This window comes from Dermacentor silvarum, chromosome 4 (genome assembly GCF_013339745.2).
Source record: "Dermacentor silvarum isolate Dsil-2018 chromosome 4, BIME_Dsil_1.4, whole genome shotgun sequence".
Classification (NCBI taxonomy): Eukaryota; Metazoa; Arthropoda; class Arachnida; order Ixodida; family Ixodidae; genus Dermacentor; species Dermacentor silvarum.
The window spans coordinates 206,427,098-206,441,191 of NC_051157.2; the positions used below are offsets into that span (position 1 = coordinate 206,427,098).

Consider the following 14,094-nt stretch of genomic DNA (forward strand, 5'->3'; position numbering starts at 1 on the left):
GGACCGCAACAAATGTATATATTGCTGTTTTTGTATAGTTTTCATTGCAATTTGTGTTGTTCTATGTCGAGGACTGGCAATAAAGAAGAAAAAAATAGGTAGCGTGGCCGAGCGGTCTAAGGCGCTGGTTTTAGGCACCAGTCTCCTCGGAGGCGTGGGTTCGAATCCCACCGCTGCCATGTCGTGTCACTTTTTTTACGTGCGCTCTTCGGCAAAAAGCGCGCGCGACGGTCACTCGGCAGGTGAACAGTGGTAGCGTGGCCGAGCGGTCTAAGGCGCTGGTTTTAGGCACCAGTCTCCTCGGAGGCGTGGGTTCGAAATCCACCGCTGCCATGTTGTGTCACTTTTTTTACGTGCGCTCTTCGGCAAAAAGCGCACGCGACCGTCACTCGGCAGGTGAACAGTGGTAGCGTGGCCGAGCGGTCTAAGGCGCTGGTTTTAGGCATCAGTCTCCTCGGAGGCGTGGGTTCGAATCCCACCGCTGCCATGTTGTGTCACTTTTTTTTACGTGCGCTCTTCGGCAAAAAGCGTACGCGACCGTCACTCGGCAGGTGAACAGTGGTAGCGTGGCCGAGGGATTCCATTTCCGGCTTTCGAGCGATACGGTCACGGAATGTCGCGCTCCGTCGGAGCGGTATCAGCGGCCCCAGCGGGTCGCCGGAACAGGTTTTTTGCTGCTTCAGAAGATTACCAAGTTATTCTGCCGAACCTGCCAACAGGGAAAATTGTGCTAAACACAGTGTTTATGCATGCTGACGTTACTGCTAGACCCTACAGAGTGGAAGACTTCAGGGACACATTGCTTCATCTTGGTGTGCTGGCCGACGTTATCGCGTTAGGGGCGTACCAGATGAACCACGTCTGGGCTATCACCCTCAAGGATGCTGCGGGTACGGAGAAACTACTTGCTGCGAAGGACGTGAAGGTTAAAGAACACAAGTGCCTGATAGTCGACCCTAATGACCGAGGTATTCGCTTCAAGATTCACTGGCTGCTCCACGGTGTTGCTGACGAGGATGTGCGTGCCGCGCTATCGCCGTACGGGAAGGTGGTCGACGTGTCAAGGGAAAAGTGGCGTGCGCATGGCGTTCTCGACAAGGGCTCTACGACCCGTACGGTTACCTTGAAGTTGGGGCCGGGTTTCAAGATCGACGACATACCGCACCAAATCAAGGTGGCCGGTGAACCTGCGCTAATTGTTGTACCAGGCAGGGCCCCACTTTGCCTCCGTTGCAAATCTAGTGGGCATATACGCAGAGACTGCCAGGTGCCACGTTGTGCGCTTTGCCGACGGTATGGCCATGAGGACTCCCAATGTGTGAAAAGCTACGCAAGTGCTGCAGGATCCTTGAGGGGTGATGACACGTCAGAGCACCTCATGGACGAAGCTGATGCCGAAGAAACGGCGGGAGGTCAAACCTCAAGCGTCGAGGCGTCTTCTGGGCCGACCACGGTAGACGGGGCAGACAACAGCAAGTCTTCCGAAGAAGAGTTCCCACCCCTCTCCCAAGGTACGGATGTGAAAGCTGAGCCTAACAAGAACACCGAGGACGCTACCGAAGACGCCGAGGCGGACAAGTCCGCGTGTATGGACGTCACGGAAGCACCAAGCTCTGGTGTGGCAGCAAAGCGGGCTCACGAGGATACCAACGAGACAACGGCGAACACCGACGGCGAAGGGCAACCACCAACCAAGGCGGCTATCGTTCGGCGGCCCTCACTGAGACCTCGACCGAACGTGGCCACCGGTAAAAGTGTGGCGGCAATGCCGCCTACAGCGCCAACGTAGCGTAAGATCGGCCATGGCACGAAGCCCTGGCATGCGGCTTTTTGCTGAGAGAACCACCACGATTCCCAGCCTTTCTTCATAGTCACTATGGCTTCTATTCCTAAATCGCTACGTATTCCTAAATCCTACGCTACGACGATTAACGTCCGAGGGCTTGCGTCTAAACGAAAACAGAGTCAGCTGTACCGATTGGTGACCGAGTTTGACCTCGACATTGTGGCGATACAGGAAACTAAAGTTGATGGTGAAGTAGAGACTGGGAACATGGTTCGACGTTTTACGTTGTCTTATGACGCTGTGGTTAGCCATGCTGTAGGGACGTCAGCAGGTTGTTGCCTTCTTTTGCGCCAGAGCTTGGGCTTATCAATACAAGCGACATTAAGTTGTGACTCAGGGAGGCTCATCATCTGCGATTTTCTTTTTGCCGCTAAGGAGTGGCGTATGATTTGTGTGTATGCACCTAACAATGCGGAAGAGAGGCGAACCTTTTTCGAGCGTGTTAATCAATACTGTGACTGCCAGAAACTTGTCATTATTGCCGGTGATTTCAACTGTGTGCTTTCTGCAGCAGATAAAACTAGCAGACGTGATTTTAATGACATAAGCACTGTTATTCTTAGAGAAATTGTGAATGATGGTGGTATGGAAGATGTAGGGCAATGTTTGGAAGGTACGCGAACCGTCCAATTTACTCATTTTCAAAGATCGAGTCATGCCCGATTGGATAGAATATATGCGTCTTTGGATATTATACCTCTGTGTCAACAGTATCATGTTACGCCAGTCTCCTTTAGTGATCACTGCTTAGTTTATTTTACTATAGCAAGTCGAGAAGACTCAAGGAATAATTTTAATTGGCAGTTATGGAAACTGAATTGTAAGCTGATGAATGACGATGTTTTTGTGAAGCAAGTAACTGATTTATTTAAAAAACTCAAGGAAAACAACAAAATTCCTTGGGGAGAAAGATGGGAATTATTAAAGAATCAGGTTAAAATAAAAGCACTGGAACGTTCAAGTGCAGTAGCTAGAGAAGCAAGGTTTCAAGAAAAAACACTACGCACCAACCTTCAACTGCTACTTAATCAAGAATCGCTCAGACCGGGTGAATTTATGGACGATATACGAGTGGTGAAGCGCAAGCTGGAGCTTATCGATACCGAACGGTACCGTGGTGCCTTAATACGCGCAAGAGCTGAAAGGCTGATAAGCGGAGAATCGCCGACGAAAAGAGCGTTGGGGGCGGAAAAGTGGCATGCGCGAAGGCAGCAAATAGTAGAAATTGAACGCGCAGGTGTGATCACTAAGGATACTGACGAAATTGTTAGAACGTTTTCGGAGTACTATCGTGCGTTGTTTGCTCGCAGCGTAGTTGATATCGACCGTTTCAAACGTGAGTTTGTTTCCTTGATTACACGGTTGGACGATGTGACAAGAGAAGCTTTGGAGCAGCCCATCACAAATGAAGAGGTGGATTTTGCGATAGAAAACATGAACTTAGGGAAATCGCCGGGTCCAGACGGCCTTGGTGCAGCGTTTTATAAAACATTTAAGGGAACAGTCTCTCCAATTCTAACGCGTATTTATAACGAAGCTTACGAGCTTAAGTCGCTACCGCCATCCTTTGTTACTGCGCATACGATTCTTATACCTAAATCTGATGATACAGTAAAATTACGAAATGTAACTGCCTATCGACCCATCAGCTTGACAAACAGTGATTATAAAATCTTCATGAAAGTGTTAGCTAAGAGCTTACAAACTGTTATCTCGGAAATTGTAGGGAAGCATCAGACATGCGGCATTAAAGGGCGCTCCATCACTACGAACACTCACGTGGCGCGTTCTATTCTGGAATGTTGTGATGTTATGGGTGCTGGAGTAGCCATGCTACAGATAGACTTCGAGAAGGCGTTTGATAGGGTTCCCCATGACGCTCTCTTGTGTGTACTAGACCATGTAAATGTAGGCCATGTTATTAGAGAAGGCGTCGCGATGGCGTACAGCTCGTGCACGACGCAGTTAATAGTGAATAAAGTGGTTGGTGAGCGCATACCAGTGCTACGATCTCTGCGCCAGGGGTGCCCAATATCAGCATTGCTGTTTTGTTTGTACATCGAATCGTTTTGTCTACATGTTATTGCAAGTGAGCATATACGTGGGTTCAAACTGCAACAGGTAGAAGTGAGGTTGCTGGCCTATGCCGATGACATTGCCGCTTTTTGTACGGATTATGACAGTGTTCTGCATGTTATTAAAACTGTGGAAAGTTTTTGTCTTTCAAGTGGAAGCTGCGTGAACTGGGGAAAGTCTCTGGGGTTTTGGCACGGCTATTGGCCGTCTAAGCCAGACACTTTCGCGAATTTAAGATTCGTGACCACTCCTGTTAAATATTTGGGAGTGCCCTTAGAAAATTATCAGGACAGCGAACCTTACTGGCGCAATGAAATTGGCAACTTACGCGAGAAAACCAATAACTGGAATGGCTGGAATCTGTCAGTCTTTGCAAGAGCGACAGTATGCAACTTATTTTTTATAAGTAAGTTGTGGTATGTAATGCAAGTGATACACTGTTCAAGAATGACTGTCCAGAAACTTCACAGAATATTTGCAGTGTTCGTTTGGGGCTCCTCATGGGAGCGAACAAGCAGAACCAATTTGTTTAGGCGAGTTCGTGATGGCGGGTTGGCGTTAGGCCATTTGTATCTACGTCAAATAGTTAATCGGTTTATGTTCTTCAGAGACGTAAAAGATCCCTTCCTTCGAACATTGTGCCAGGTTCGGTTGGGTAATGCCCTACCAGATCTTTTTGTCTCAACGGATCGCATCCACGGATGCATTCGGGGTTACTTAAAAGAGGTTGTTATGTCCACCCGTTTTTTGTGTGTGAGGTTTTCTACAAACTACTTAAGTGATGTGGGTCGGAAAAAGTTATGCAGAGACCTGTGTGATGTGGTGTTACCAGTGCCGCTATATAGATCTTTGTACAGTACCTCAAGAGGAAAGGATGTGCTTAAGCGTGTCAAGAAAATGATGGTACCTCCAGGAGTTAAAACATTTTTCTTTCGTTTACACACCGGGACACTGACCGTCAAGACATGGATGGCAGAAAGGGGACTTTTTGTGCCCTGGGGAGTACACTGCCAAATATGTAGGCGAGACGAAACTATTGACCATGTGTTTTTAGAGTGTTGGGACGCGGTATTCCTGTGGGACATTCTACAGAGGACCCTTAAGAAAGATTTTCCGCTGCACCCTCAAGGAATCCGATTCTTGGCTATCGATAACGAAGATGGAGTACCTTATGATTTAATTATGCTCATTGTATTGCACAGTGTCTGGAGATGTCGCATGGCTGTCCGAAATGCAGATATTGACGCCAGAGCAGCTCGCCAATACTTCAAAGAAAGCATTCACAGATATGTAGAAGAACAGAAAGCACGAATACCTGTGCCACACTGGCTGCCTTGTGTAGAATCGCTTTTGAATATGAAATTTATTTAGATTTACTTTCTCCAAGACAGGAGAATCCTTTTAGCATTTGACTATTTTTATGTATTTCCGTCCTGTATCTCTTGTAACTGGCAATAAAGAGAAAAAAAAAAGGTAGCGTGGCCGAGCGGTCTAAGGCGCTGGTTTTAGGCACCAGTCTCCTCGGAGGCGTGGGTTCGAATCCCACCGCTGCCATGTTGTGTCACTTTTTTTACGTGCGCTCTTCGGCAAAAAGCGCACGCGACCGTCACTCGGCAGGTGAAGAGTGGTAGCGTGGCCGAGCGGTCTAAGCCGCTGGTTTTAGGCACCAGTCTCCTCGGAGGCGTGGGTTCGAATCCCACCGCTGCTATGTTGTGTCACTTTTTTTACGTGCGCTCTTCGGCAAAAAGCGCACGCGACCGTCACTCGGCAGGTGAACAGTGGTAGCGTGGCCGAGCGGTCTAAGGAGCTGGTTTTAGGCACCAGTCTCCTCGGAGGCGTGGATTCGAATCCCACCGCTGCCATGTCGTGTCACTTTTTTTACGTGCGCTCTTCGGCAAAAAGCGCACGCGACGGTCACTCGGCAGGTGAACAGTGGTAGCGTGGCCGAGCGGTCTAAGGCGCTGGTTTTAGGCACCAGTCTCCTCGGAGGCGTGGGTTCGAATCCCACCGCTGCCATGTTGTGTCACTTTTTTTTACGTGCGCTCTTCGGCAAAAAGCGCACGCGACCGTCACTCGGCAGGTGAACAGTGGTAGCGTGGCCGAGCGGTCTAAGGCGCTGGTTTTAGGCACCAGTCTCCTCGGAGGCGTGGGTTCGAATCCCACCGCTACCATGTTGTGTCACTTTTTTTACGTGCGCTCTTCGGCAAAAAGCGCACGCGACCGTCACTCGGCAGGTGAACAGTGGTAGCGTGGCCGAGCGGTCTAAGGCGCTGGTTTTAGGCACCAGTCTCCTCGGAGGCGTGGGTTCGAATCCCACAGCTGCCATGTTGTGTCACTTTTTTTACGTGCGCTCTTCGGCAAAAAGCGCACGCGACCGTCACTCGGCAGGTGAACAGCGGTAGCGTGGCCGAGCATTCGGCTTTCTGCCGCGCTAGCAAGCGGACGTGTCGAACTTGAACTCCATAGGAGCGGCTTCAGCGGCCCAGCAGGGCCGCGGTAACAGGAATTTTGGTTCAGAAGACCCGGACTATCAAGTTTTGCTGCCTCAACTGCCTACAGGTCGGATTGTTTTAAATACATTGTTTTTACATGCCGATGTGCGTGCCAGGCCGTATCGGGTGGAGCATTTCCGCGACGCACTGGCTAGCTTAGGCCTACTGCCGGATGTTATCGCCCTAGGGGCGTATCAAATGAGCCACGTTTGGGCAGTGACTTTCGAGAGCGATGAAGGTGTGAAAAGGCTTGCAAGCGCCAAGGAAGTAAAAGTTAATGAACATCGGTGCATCGTGGTTGATCCAGCCAACCAGGCCGTGCGGCTGAAGCTGCATTGGATGTTGCACAACGTGACGGACGAGGACATACGCACGGCACTTTCACCGTTCGGGAAGGTCACGGACGTCTTCCGGGAGAAATGGCGCGTCCACGGAGTGCAAGATAAAGCATCGTCAACGCGTTCGGTGTCGTTGGTTTTGAAGACGGGTATGACCGTGGAAGACCTGCCTCATCAACTTCGTGTCGCTGGTGAGCAGGCCTTAGTTGTTGTACCAGGCAGAGCACCACTTTGCCTGAAATGCCGAAACACCGGTCATGTTCGACGTGACTGTCGCGTCCCGAGATGTGCAGTTTGCCGTCGCTACGGCCATGACGAGACGGAGTGTGTTAAGACCTACGCGTCCGTAACGGGACCGGGGCTTCGGGAGGACGTGGCCGATCTGTTAATGGATGAAGCTGACGTGGATGAGTCTTTCCGCGCGCAATCTCTGCCGGCCGACACAATTGCCAGGCCCACTGAGCAGGCTTCCATAGCCTCGAAGGTTGCAACTGTGGTTACTGATCAGAAAACTGCAGTACAGACAAGTGACGAAAAAGGCAAAGAAGAAACGGCCATAGAACTCGCCACTCCCGGGGCGAGTACAGCAGAGCATGGGCCAGCAACTGCAATGATGGACGTCGCAGACCCGAGTGCCAACTGTGCGGCTACGAAGAGAGCAAGGGACGTAACGAGCACCCAGGAGGAGGACTTGGACAACGAGACCCAAGACGAACCGACGCAGAAAACCCAGGCGAGTCGTCGGGCGTCCATTCGCCCGAAACCGAACATCCCGCCGGACAGACGGACGGCGGCAGAACCGCCTACCTAGGACCTGGTGCCTACTGGGGCACCCGGACTAGCGACGTCAAGAGATGGGTGCCACTTCAGAATTAGCCTACGCGTACACCGTAAAGGTACGCGTGTGGTTAGAGCGGCTTTTCGTTGAGCATTTGTTTTTGGAAAGTTTTTTACAAAGTGTTGTGATGGTTTCTTTTCCAGCGGCACCTTGCGATCGGCTTGCTTATACAGACTAATGGCGGTGAAATTAGAGACAGCATTGAGAGTGGCCACTTTAAATGTTCGTGGCCACTTTAAATGTTCGTGGCCTCGGAGCGCGAAGGAGACAGTATCAACTCAGTCGCTTGTGTATGGAGGAGGAACTCGATGTTGTCGCTTTACAAGAAACTAAGATCGAAACTCAAGAGCAGACCGATCGCATGGTGACGCCTTTCACGGCGCATTACAATGTGTGCGTATGCCATGCTAATGGTACATCAGGCGGGTGCGCGTTGCTTATACGGAAGAGTGCTGGCATTACTGAAGAAAGTGTAACTGTATGTCAAACTGGCCGCATGCTCATTGTCGATTTTTCTTTTTCTGGAGCGTCGTGGCGGCTCATATGCGTTTATGCGCCTAACATTGTGAATGACCGATTGTTGTATTTTGAGTATATAGAGCAGTATCTAAAGTGTGACCGCTACATCATATTTCTTGGTGATTTTAATTGTGTGTGTTCTGCGGAAGATCGAATCAGAGGGGAACATGTTCGTGACAAAAGTGCTGTCTTTTTGAGCTCACTAATTGACGACCACAACTTAGAAGATGTGGGTCAAATTTTCACTGACGGTACGATTCTGCAGTACACGCACATTCAAGGAAACAGCCGATCGAGGCTGGACAGAGTGTATGTTTCACTAGATTTGATCCCCCTTTGTAACAGTTATAATGTCACACCACTATCGTTCACGGATCATAGTTTAGTGAGCTTCGTGATGGGGGCAAAAGTTAAAAGAACACGATTCAACTGGAACACGTGGAAATTCAACGAAAAGCTGCTTGATGATGAGCCATTTGTGCGCAGAGTAAAGGAAAAGATATTAGACTTGATGACAAACAAGCATGACAATTTTATGGCTGCATGGGAAGAATTTAAGGTCCAAGTTAAGTTCATTGCGATCGAAAGAGGAAGCAGCCGCCAGCATGAAGAACTGCAGAAACAAAGAGAGCTGCAAAGACAGCTAGAATTTCTTTTGAGCGTACAAAATACGGTTCATGATCAGGTTGCGGAAAATGTAAAGAAACTAAGACATGAGCTGGAAGTTATTGACGCAGAGCGATACAAAGCTGCAGTTATACGCGCTCGGAGGGAACGGTTATGGATGGGTGAGATGCCAAACAAACGGGCAATGAGCGATGAAAAGCGGCATGCGTCAAGAAACGAGATTAAGCAGATACGTTTTCAAAACGAGGTGACGTCAGAAGCTGCCTTAATCGAGAGAGCCTTCGTTGAGCATTATCGGGAATTGTACGGCAATGGGGCTCGCTCTGGACTTGGCTTCGACAGGGAATTCATGAGCGAAATGCCAAGGTTGGAAAACGGTGTTAGAGAAAGCCTTGAAACGCCAATAAGTGTACCCGAGATTGAAAGGGCGATAGATGAGTAGCCGTCAGGAAAGTCGCCAGGGCCAGATGGCCTAGGCGCCAAGTTTTACAAATCATTCAGTCAAGAGTTTTCCTGTATCTTGCACAGACTACTCTCAGAAGCGTATGAAGTTAAAAAAGTGCCACCCTCATTTCGCATGTCACACGTAGTGTTGATTCCTAAAACCGATGACCGGGAAAAGCTTCTTTTAGTAGGTTCATACAGACCGATAAGTCTGACCAACACAGATTACAAAATCTTTATGAAAGTACTGGCTGGACGATTCCAAAGCGTGATTAAGGAGCTTGTAGGGCCACACCAGACGTGTGGCATTAAAGGCCGCACATTTTTCACCAACACCCACATTGCAAGGAATGTGCTAGAATGTTGTGATGACATTGGGAGTCGGGTGGCGATGTTGCAACTCGACCTTGCGAAGGCCTTCGACCGGGTGTCACATGAGGTGCTTTTCTCTATATTGAAGCACTGCAATGTTGGGAACATCATTTTAGAGGGCGTTAAAATGGCTTATGAAGAGTGTTCAACGCAGGTTGTAATTAATAAATGCCTTAGTTCGAAGGTGCCAGTCCGCTCGTCTGTACGACAAGGCTGTCCTTTGTCTCCATTGCTTTTTGCCGTATACCTCGAACCTTTTTGTATGGCAGTCATCCATGATGTAAACATACGTGGTTTTAGGCTGCAGGCCGCTGAAGTTAAAATGCTAGCCTATGCAGATGACGTCGCCGTCTTTTGTGAAGACAAGGAAAGCGTTATCGAGGCTGTCCGCCTGGCAAGATCTTTCTGTAAGAACACGGGTGCCCAGATAAACTTCGAAAAAAGTATTGGCATATGGCATGGAAAGTGGGACGCGATACCCACTAATTTCGCCGGAATGCAATGGGCTACTGTGCCTGCACCCTATCTAGGTGTGCTCCTTGAGCACTATCAAGACTCGACGCAGTTATGGAGCGGACAAACAGAATTGATGAAAGAAAAGATAAAGGGATGGCAAGGCCGGGGATTATCAGTGTTTGCGCGTGCCTCAGCTTGCAATGTTTTTTTGATTGCCAAAGTCTGGTATATACTGCACGTAATGTTCATGTCTCGCGTCAATGTTCAAAAAGTGCACCGAGTTTTTGCCACCTTTATATGGAACTCCACTTGGGAGCGAACCAGCCGTACAAACCTTTTTCGCAGTGTTCGCAGTGGAGGCCTTGGGCTCTCACACTTGTTCATTAGACAGATTGTATCGCGGTTCTTTTTCCTGCGCGATGAAAGAAATGCTTTTCTCCGCATTGTCATTCAGGCGCGAATGGCAACAGAACTGCCGGAATTTGTTTTAACTACATCCAGTGTTTTCAGTAGAAGAGCGACTGGTTATTATCGTGAAGTAGTTGCGTCTTTTCGAATACTCTGTGCACGGTTTTCGTTGGAGTATTTCTGCTCAGTGAGAAAGAAAAAACTGTACGTCGATTTGGTTGACAGCATGCTACCTACCCCACTGTATAGGATGGTTCACTGTGGAGGCCCAGGAAAAGATGTGCTGAAACGAGTCAAAAGGATGCCTGTAAGACCTGCTGCGAAAACTTTTTTTTTCCAGCTACACACAAACACCCTCCCCGTTAAAATATGGCTTGAACAGAAAGGAATATTCGTACCGTGGACAACAAACTGCTTGCTGTGTAGAAAGCCCGAAACAATTGAACATGCCTTCATTGATTGTCGGGACGCAGTATTTCATTGGGATGTCTTGCAGCGCACCCTCAAAAAAGAACTCCCCATAACCCCGTATGGAATTCGATTCCTGCCAGTTGAAAGTGATCAAGGAATACCTTTTGATATGTTCATGGTCCTGGGCCTCCACAGTTTGTGGAAGACGAGAATGGCTGTTCGTCATGCTGACGCCAATGTACGCTCTACGCGAGAGAACTTTATTGAAAGTGTTTCTTTTATACGAGAAGTGTATCGTGCACAGAGTGAACCCGCAGACTGGGTTAGCATTCTTGATGAGCTGGTGTGCCTCAAGAAATTTTAATAAGACAATCCCGCCTGATGTGACGTCGGTGCACTGTATATATACATTTGTATTTATTTTTTTGCTAGTGTGAAAGCAGGCAATAAAGAAAAAAAAGTAGCGTGGCCGAGCGGTCTAAGGCGCTGGTTTTAGGCACCAGTCTCCTCGGAGGCGTGGGTTCGAATCCCACCGCTGCCATGTTGTGTCACTTTTTTTACGTGCGCTCTTCGGCAAAAAGCGCACGCGACCGTCACTCGGCAGGTGAACAGTGGTAGCGTGGCCGAGCGGTCTAAGGCGCTGGTTTAAGGCACCAGTCTCCTCGGAGGCGTGGATTCGAATCCCACCGCTGCCATGTTGTGTCACTTTTTTTACGTGCGCTCTTCGGCAAAAAGCGCACGCGACCGTCACACGGCATGTGTGCAGTGGTAGCGTGGCCGAGCGGTGTAAGGCGCTGGTTTTAGGCACCAGTCTCCTCGGAGGCGTGGATTCGAATCCCACCACTGCCATGTTGTGTCACTTTTTTTACGTGCGCTCTTCGGCAAAAAGCGCACGCGACCGTCACTCGGCAGGTGAACGGTGGTAGCGTGGCCGAGCGGTCTAAGGCGCTGGTTTTAGGCACCAGTCTCCTCGGAGGCGTGGGTTCGAATCCCACCGCTGCCATGTTGTGTCACTTATTTTACGTGCGCTCTTCGGCAAAAAGCGCACGCGACCGTCACTCGGCAGGTGAACAGTGGTAGCGTGGCCGAGCGGTCTAGGATTCCACTTCCGGCCACCGCCGTGAACGGTCGAGGAATGTTTCGCTCCTCTGGGGCGGTGTCAGCGGCCATGTTTAGCCGCGGTAACAGGAATGCTGCCAGTGCCAACCAGGATTACGAAATCATTTTGCCTCCTCTTCCAACTGGTCGTATTGTTTTAAACACTGTATTTTTTCATGCGGATGTTCGAGGAAGACCCTACCGTATAGAAGACATCCGAGATGCTCTTGGGCGTTTGGCAATGCTCCCTGACGTTGAAGCGTTAGGGGCATACCAAATGAACCACGTGTGGGCGGTCACCCTCAAGAATACGGAGGCAAAGAAGAGACTGCTTTCTGCAACCGACGTTTCCGTGAAGGACCGCCGTTGCGTCGTTGTGGACCCGAACAACCAGGACGTTCGACTAAAGCTCCATTGGGTGCTTCATTACGTAGACGACGAAGACATACGGACTGCGCTTGCACCTTACGGTAAGGTCACCGAAGTTGCAAGAGAGCGATGGCGAACGGAAGGTTTATCAGACAAAGGCTCTACAACGCGCATTATCAGCCTTCAACTCAAGGCAGGGTATACCAAGGAAGACATTCCACATCAACTACGAGTAGCAGGAGACCTGACGTTGGTAGTAGTGGCCGGAAGAGCTCCACTCTGCCTACGGTGTAAAGGAACCGGTCATATACGACGCGAATGTCGTGTCCCTCGGTGCGCACTGTGCAAACGCTTTGGCCACGCTGAGGAAGACTGCGTGAGGACTTACGCGAAGGTCACAGGGCGCTCTGCGTGGGACGACAATGCAGAGCTACAAATGGATGAATTGGAAGCTGAGGAAGTTGCCACCAGCAAGACCGGAGAACCCGAGTCGGAGGAAACGCCCCCTTCGCTCCAGTCGCCCAATGCAGACGAGAAACAGGATAACGACAAGCAGGTTGTACAACCTGTACCGTCTCCTGTGACGACAACCAGTGCTTCCAGCAGCTCAGTGGAAAAAAATATGAGCCAGCCGACCCCTTTGGAAAAGTCCGAAGACGTTGATATGACGGATTCGAAGATCGGCGCAGGGAAAAGAACACGTGAGGAAACAGCAGCAGGGAATGGAGCCTCAAACGAGCCCAATGCCGGCGAGCAACCCACTAAAGCGTCCCAAGGGCGCCGCCCGAGCTTCAAGCCGAAACCCAACGTACCGCCGGACCGTCACATTCCAGGGGGCTCGTAGCCCCCTGTTTCAGAGAGGCCTGTACTGTCTCAACCCCCTGGTTCAGGCGCTACGCATGCAAAAAGTGAGGGAGGACAAGCTGAGGGGCTTGAACCCCAGTGCCTTGTTGATAAGGCACTCATGGTGTGTTCGCCCGTGGCAACCGCAGAAACACCAGCTACGAGTGAATTTTCAGTGTCCCACAGAACGAGGTGAGCGCCATGCGACCTGTTTGATCACTCTTATAAATGGTAGTAAGACTTGACGAGCCCCTTAGCATAGGCACGCTAAACGTGCGAGGCCTTTCTTCAAGGCGTCGACAGTATCAAGTGAGCCGTCTTTTACTGGAGAATGACCTCGACATCGTAGCGATTCAAGAAACGAAAGTCGAAAGCCAGGCTCAGACAGACCGCATGGTAGAACCATTTACTCGACGCTATTATGTATGTGTTTGTCATGCAGTGGGGTCGTCCGGCGGATGTGCCTTGTTATTACGTAACTCCCTAGGAATCGTAGTAGAGACTGTGACTGTGTGTAAAACTGGACGGTTAGTTGTGTGTGATTTCTTGTTCTCTGCTTTGAAGTGGCGGGCCATTTGTTTGTACGCGCCCAACAGAGAAACCGAGCGCTACGATTTTTTTGAAAGTGTTGCATCCTTTTTAAATAGCGAAAGGATAATTCTATTCCTGGGTGATTTTAACTGTGTGTGTTCTGCTGCCGATAGAGCACGGAACGAACCAGTACGCGACAACAGTGCCATGAAATTAAGCACGATAGTTCAGGACCACTCTCTCGAAGATATCGGTCATATTCTAGCTGGCGGTAGACGGCCACAGTTCACTCATTTCCAACGTGCAAGCCATGCACGCTTGGATAGAGTATACATATCTGCAAATATAGTGCCGTTATGCCAAGATTACAACGTCAAACATGTTTCGTTCAGTGATCACAGCTTGGTTATGATTTCCTTAGGAGCA

At 49.7% G+C, this 14,094-nt stretch overlaps 1 protein-coding gene and 13 non-coding genes across 14 annotated transcripts; all 14 read left to right on the top strand.

The window, feature by feature from the left end:
- Window positions 1–97: 97 nt before the first annotated feature.
- On the top strand, window positions 98–179 carry Trnal-uag (transfer RNA leucine (anticodon UAG)). Its single transcript has one exon. It is a non-coding gene; the product is annotated as a tRNA-Leu (tRNA).
- A 72-nt stretch (window positions 180–251) lies between these two features.
- Trnal-uag (transfer RNA leucine (anticodon UAG)) lies at window positions 252–333 on the top strand. The gene has a single exon. It is a non-coding gene; the product is annotated as a tRNA-Leu (tRNA).
- A 72-nt stretch (window positions 334–405) lies between these two features.
- On the top strand, window positions 406–487 carry Trnal-uag (transfer RNA leucine (anticodon UAG)). Its single transcript has one exon. It is a non-coding gene; the product is annotated as a tRNA-Leu (tRNA).
- Window positions 488–5,394: 4,907 nt separating this feature from the next.
- On the top strand, window positions 5,395–5,476 carry Trnal-uag (transfer RNA leucine (anticodon UAG)). Its single transcript has one exon. It is a non-coding gene; the product is annotated as a tRNA-Leu (tRNA).
- Window positions 5,477–5,548: 72 nt separating this feature from the next.
- Window positions 5,549–5,630, top strand: Trnal-uag (transfer RNA leucine (anticodon UAG)). The gene has a single exon. It is a non-coding gene; the product is annotated as a tRNA-Leu (tRNA).
- A 72-nt stretch (window positions 5,631–5,702) lies between these two features.
- Window positions 5,703–5,784, top strand: Trnal-uag (transfer RNA leucine (anticodon UAG)). The gene has a single exon. It is a non-coding gene; the product is annotated as a tRNA-Leu (tRNA).
- Window positions 5,785–5,856: 72 nt separating this feature from the next.
- Trnal-uag (transfer RNA leucine (anticodon UAG)) lies at window positions 5,857–5,938 on the top strand. Its single transcript has one exon. It is a non-coding gene; the product is annotated as a tRNA-Leu (tRNA).
- Window positions 5,939–6,011: 73 nt separating this feature from the next.
- On the top strand, window positions 6,012–6,093 carry Trnal-uag (transfer RNA leucine (anticodon UAG)). Its single transcript has one exon. It is a non-coding gene; the product is annotated as a tRNA-Leu (tRNA).
- Window positions 6,094–6,165: 72 nt separating this feature from the next.
- Window positions 6,166–6,247, top strand: Trnal-uag (transfer RNA leucine (anticodon UAG)). The gene has a single exon. It is a non-coding gene; the product is annotated as a tRNA-Leu (tRNA).
- Window positions 6,248–11,286: 5,039 nt separating this feature from the next.
- Window positions 11,287–11,368, top strand: Trnal-uag (transfer RNA leucine (anticodon UAG)). The gene has a single exon. It is a non-coding gene; the product is annotated as a tRNA-Leu (tRNA).
- A 72-nt stretch (window positions 11,369–11,440) lies between these two features.
- Trnal-aag (transfer RNA leucine (anticodon AAG)) lies at window positions 11,441–11,522 on the top strand. The gene has a single exon. It is a non-coding gene; the product is annotated as a tRNA-Leu (tRNA).
- A 72-nt stretch (window positions 11,523–11,594) lies between these two features.
- Trnal-uag (transfer RNA leucine (anticodon UAG)) lies at window positions 11,595–11,676 on the top strand. The gene has a single exon. It is a non-coding gene; the product is annotated as a tRNA-Leu (tRNA).
- Window positions 11,677–11,748: 72 nt separating this feature from the next.
- On the top strand, window positions 11,749–11,830 carry Trnal-uag (transfer RNA leucine (anticodon UAG)). The gene has a single exon. It is a non-coding gene; the product is annotated as a tRNA-Leu (tRNA).
- A 102-nt stretch (window positions 11,831–11,932) lies between these two features.
- Window positions 11,933–13,138, top strand: LOC119449203 (uncharacterized). The gene has a single exon (XM_037712384.2). The coding sequence runs from the start codon at window positions 11,963–11,965 to the stop codon at window positions 13,136–13,138; it is 1,176 nt and encodes a 391-aa protein (XP_037568312.1). The 5' UTR covers window positions 11,933–11,962.
- Window positions 13,139–14,094: the final 956 nt, after the last annotated feature.

Bases quoted from the DNA above. Each gene is read 5' to 3' on its own strand.
- LOC119449203 (XM_037712384.2), top strand. From the start codon at position 11,963: ATGTTTCGCTCCTCTGGGGCGGTGTCAGCGGCCATGTTTAGCCGCGGT.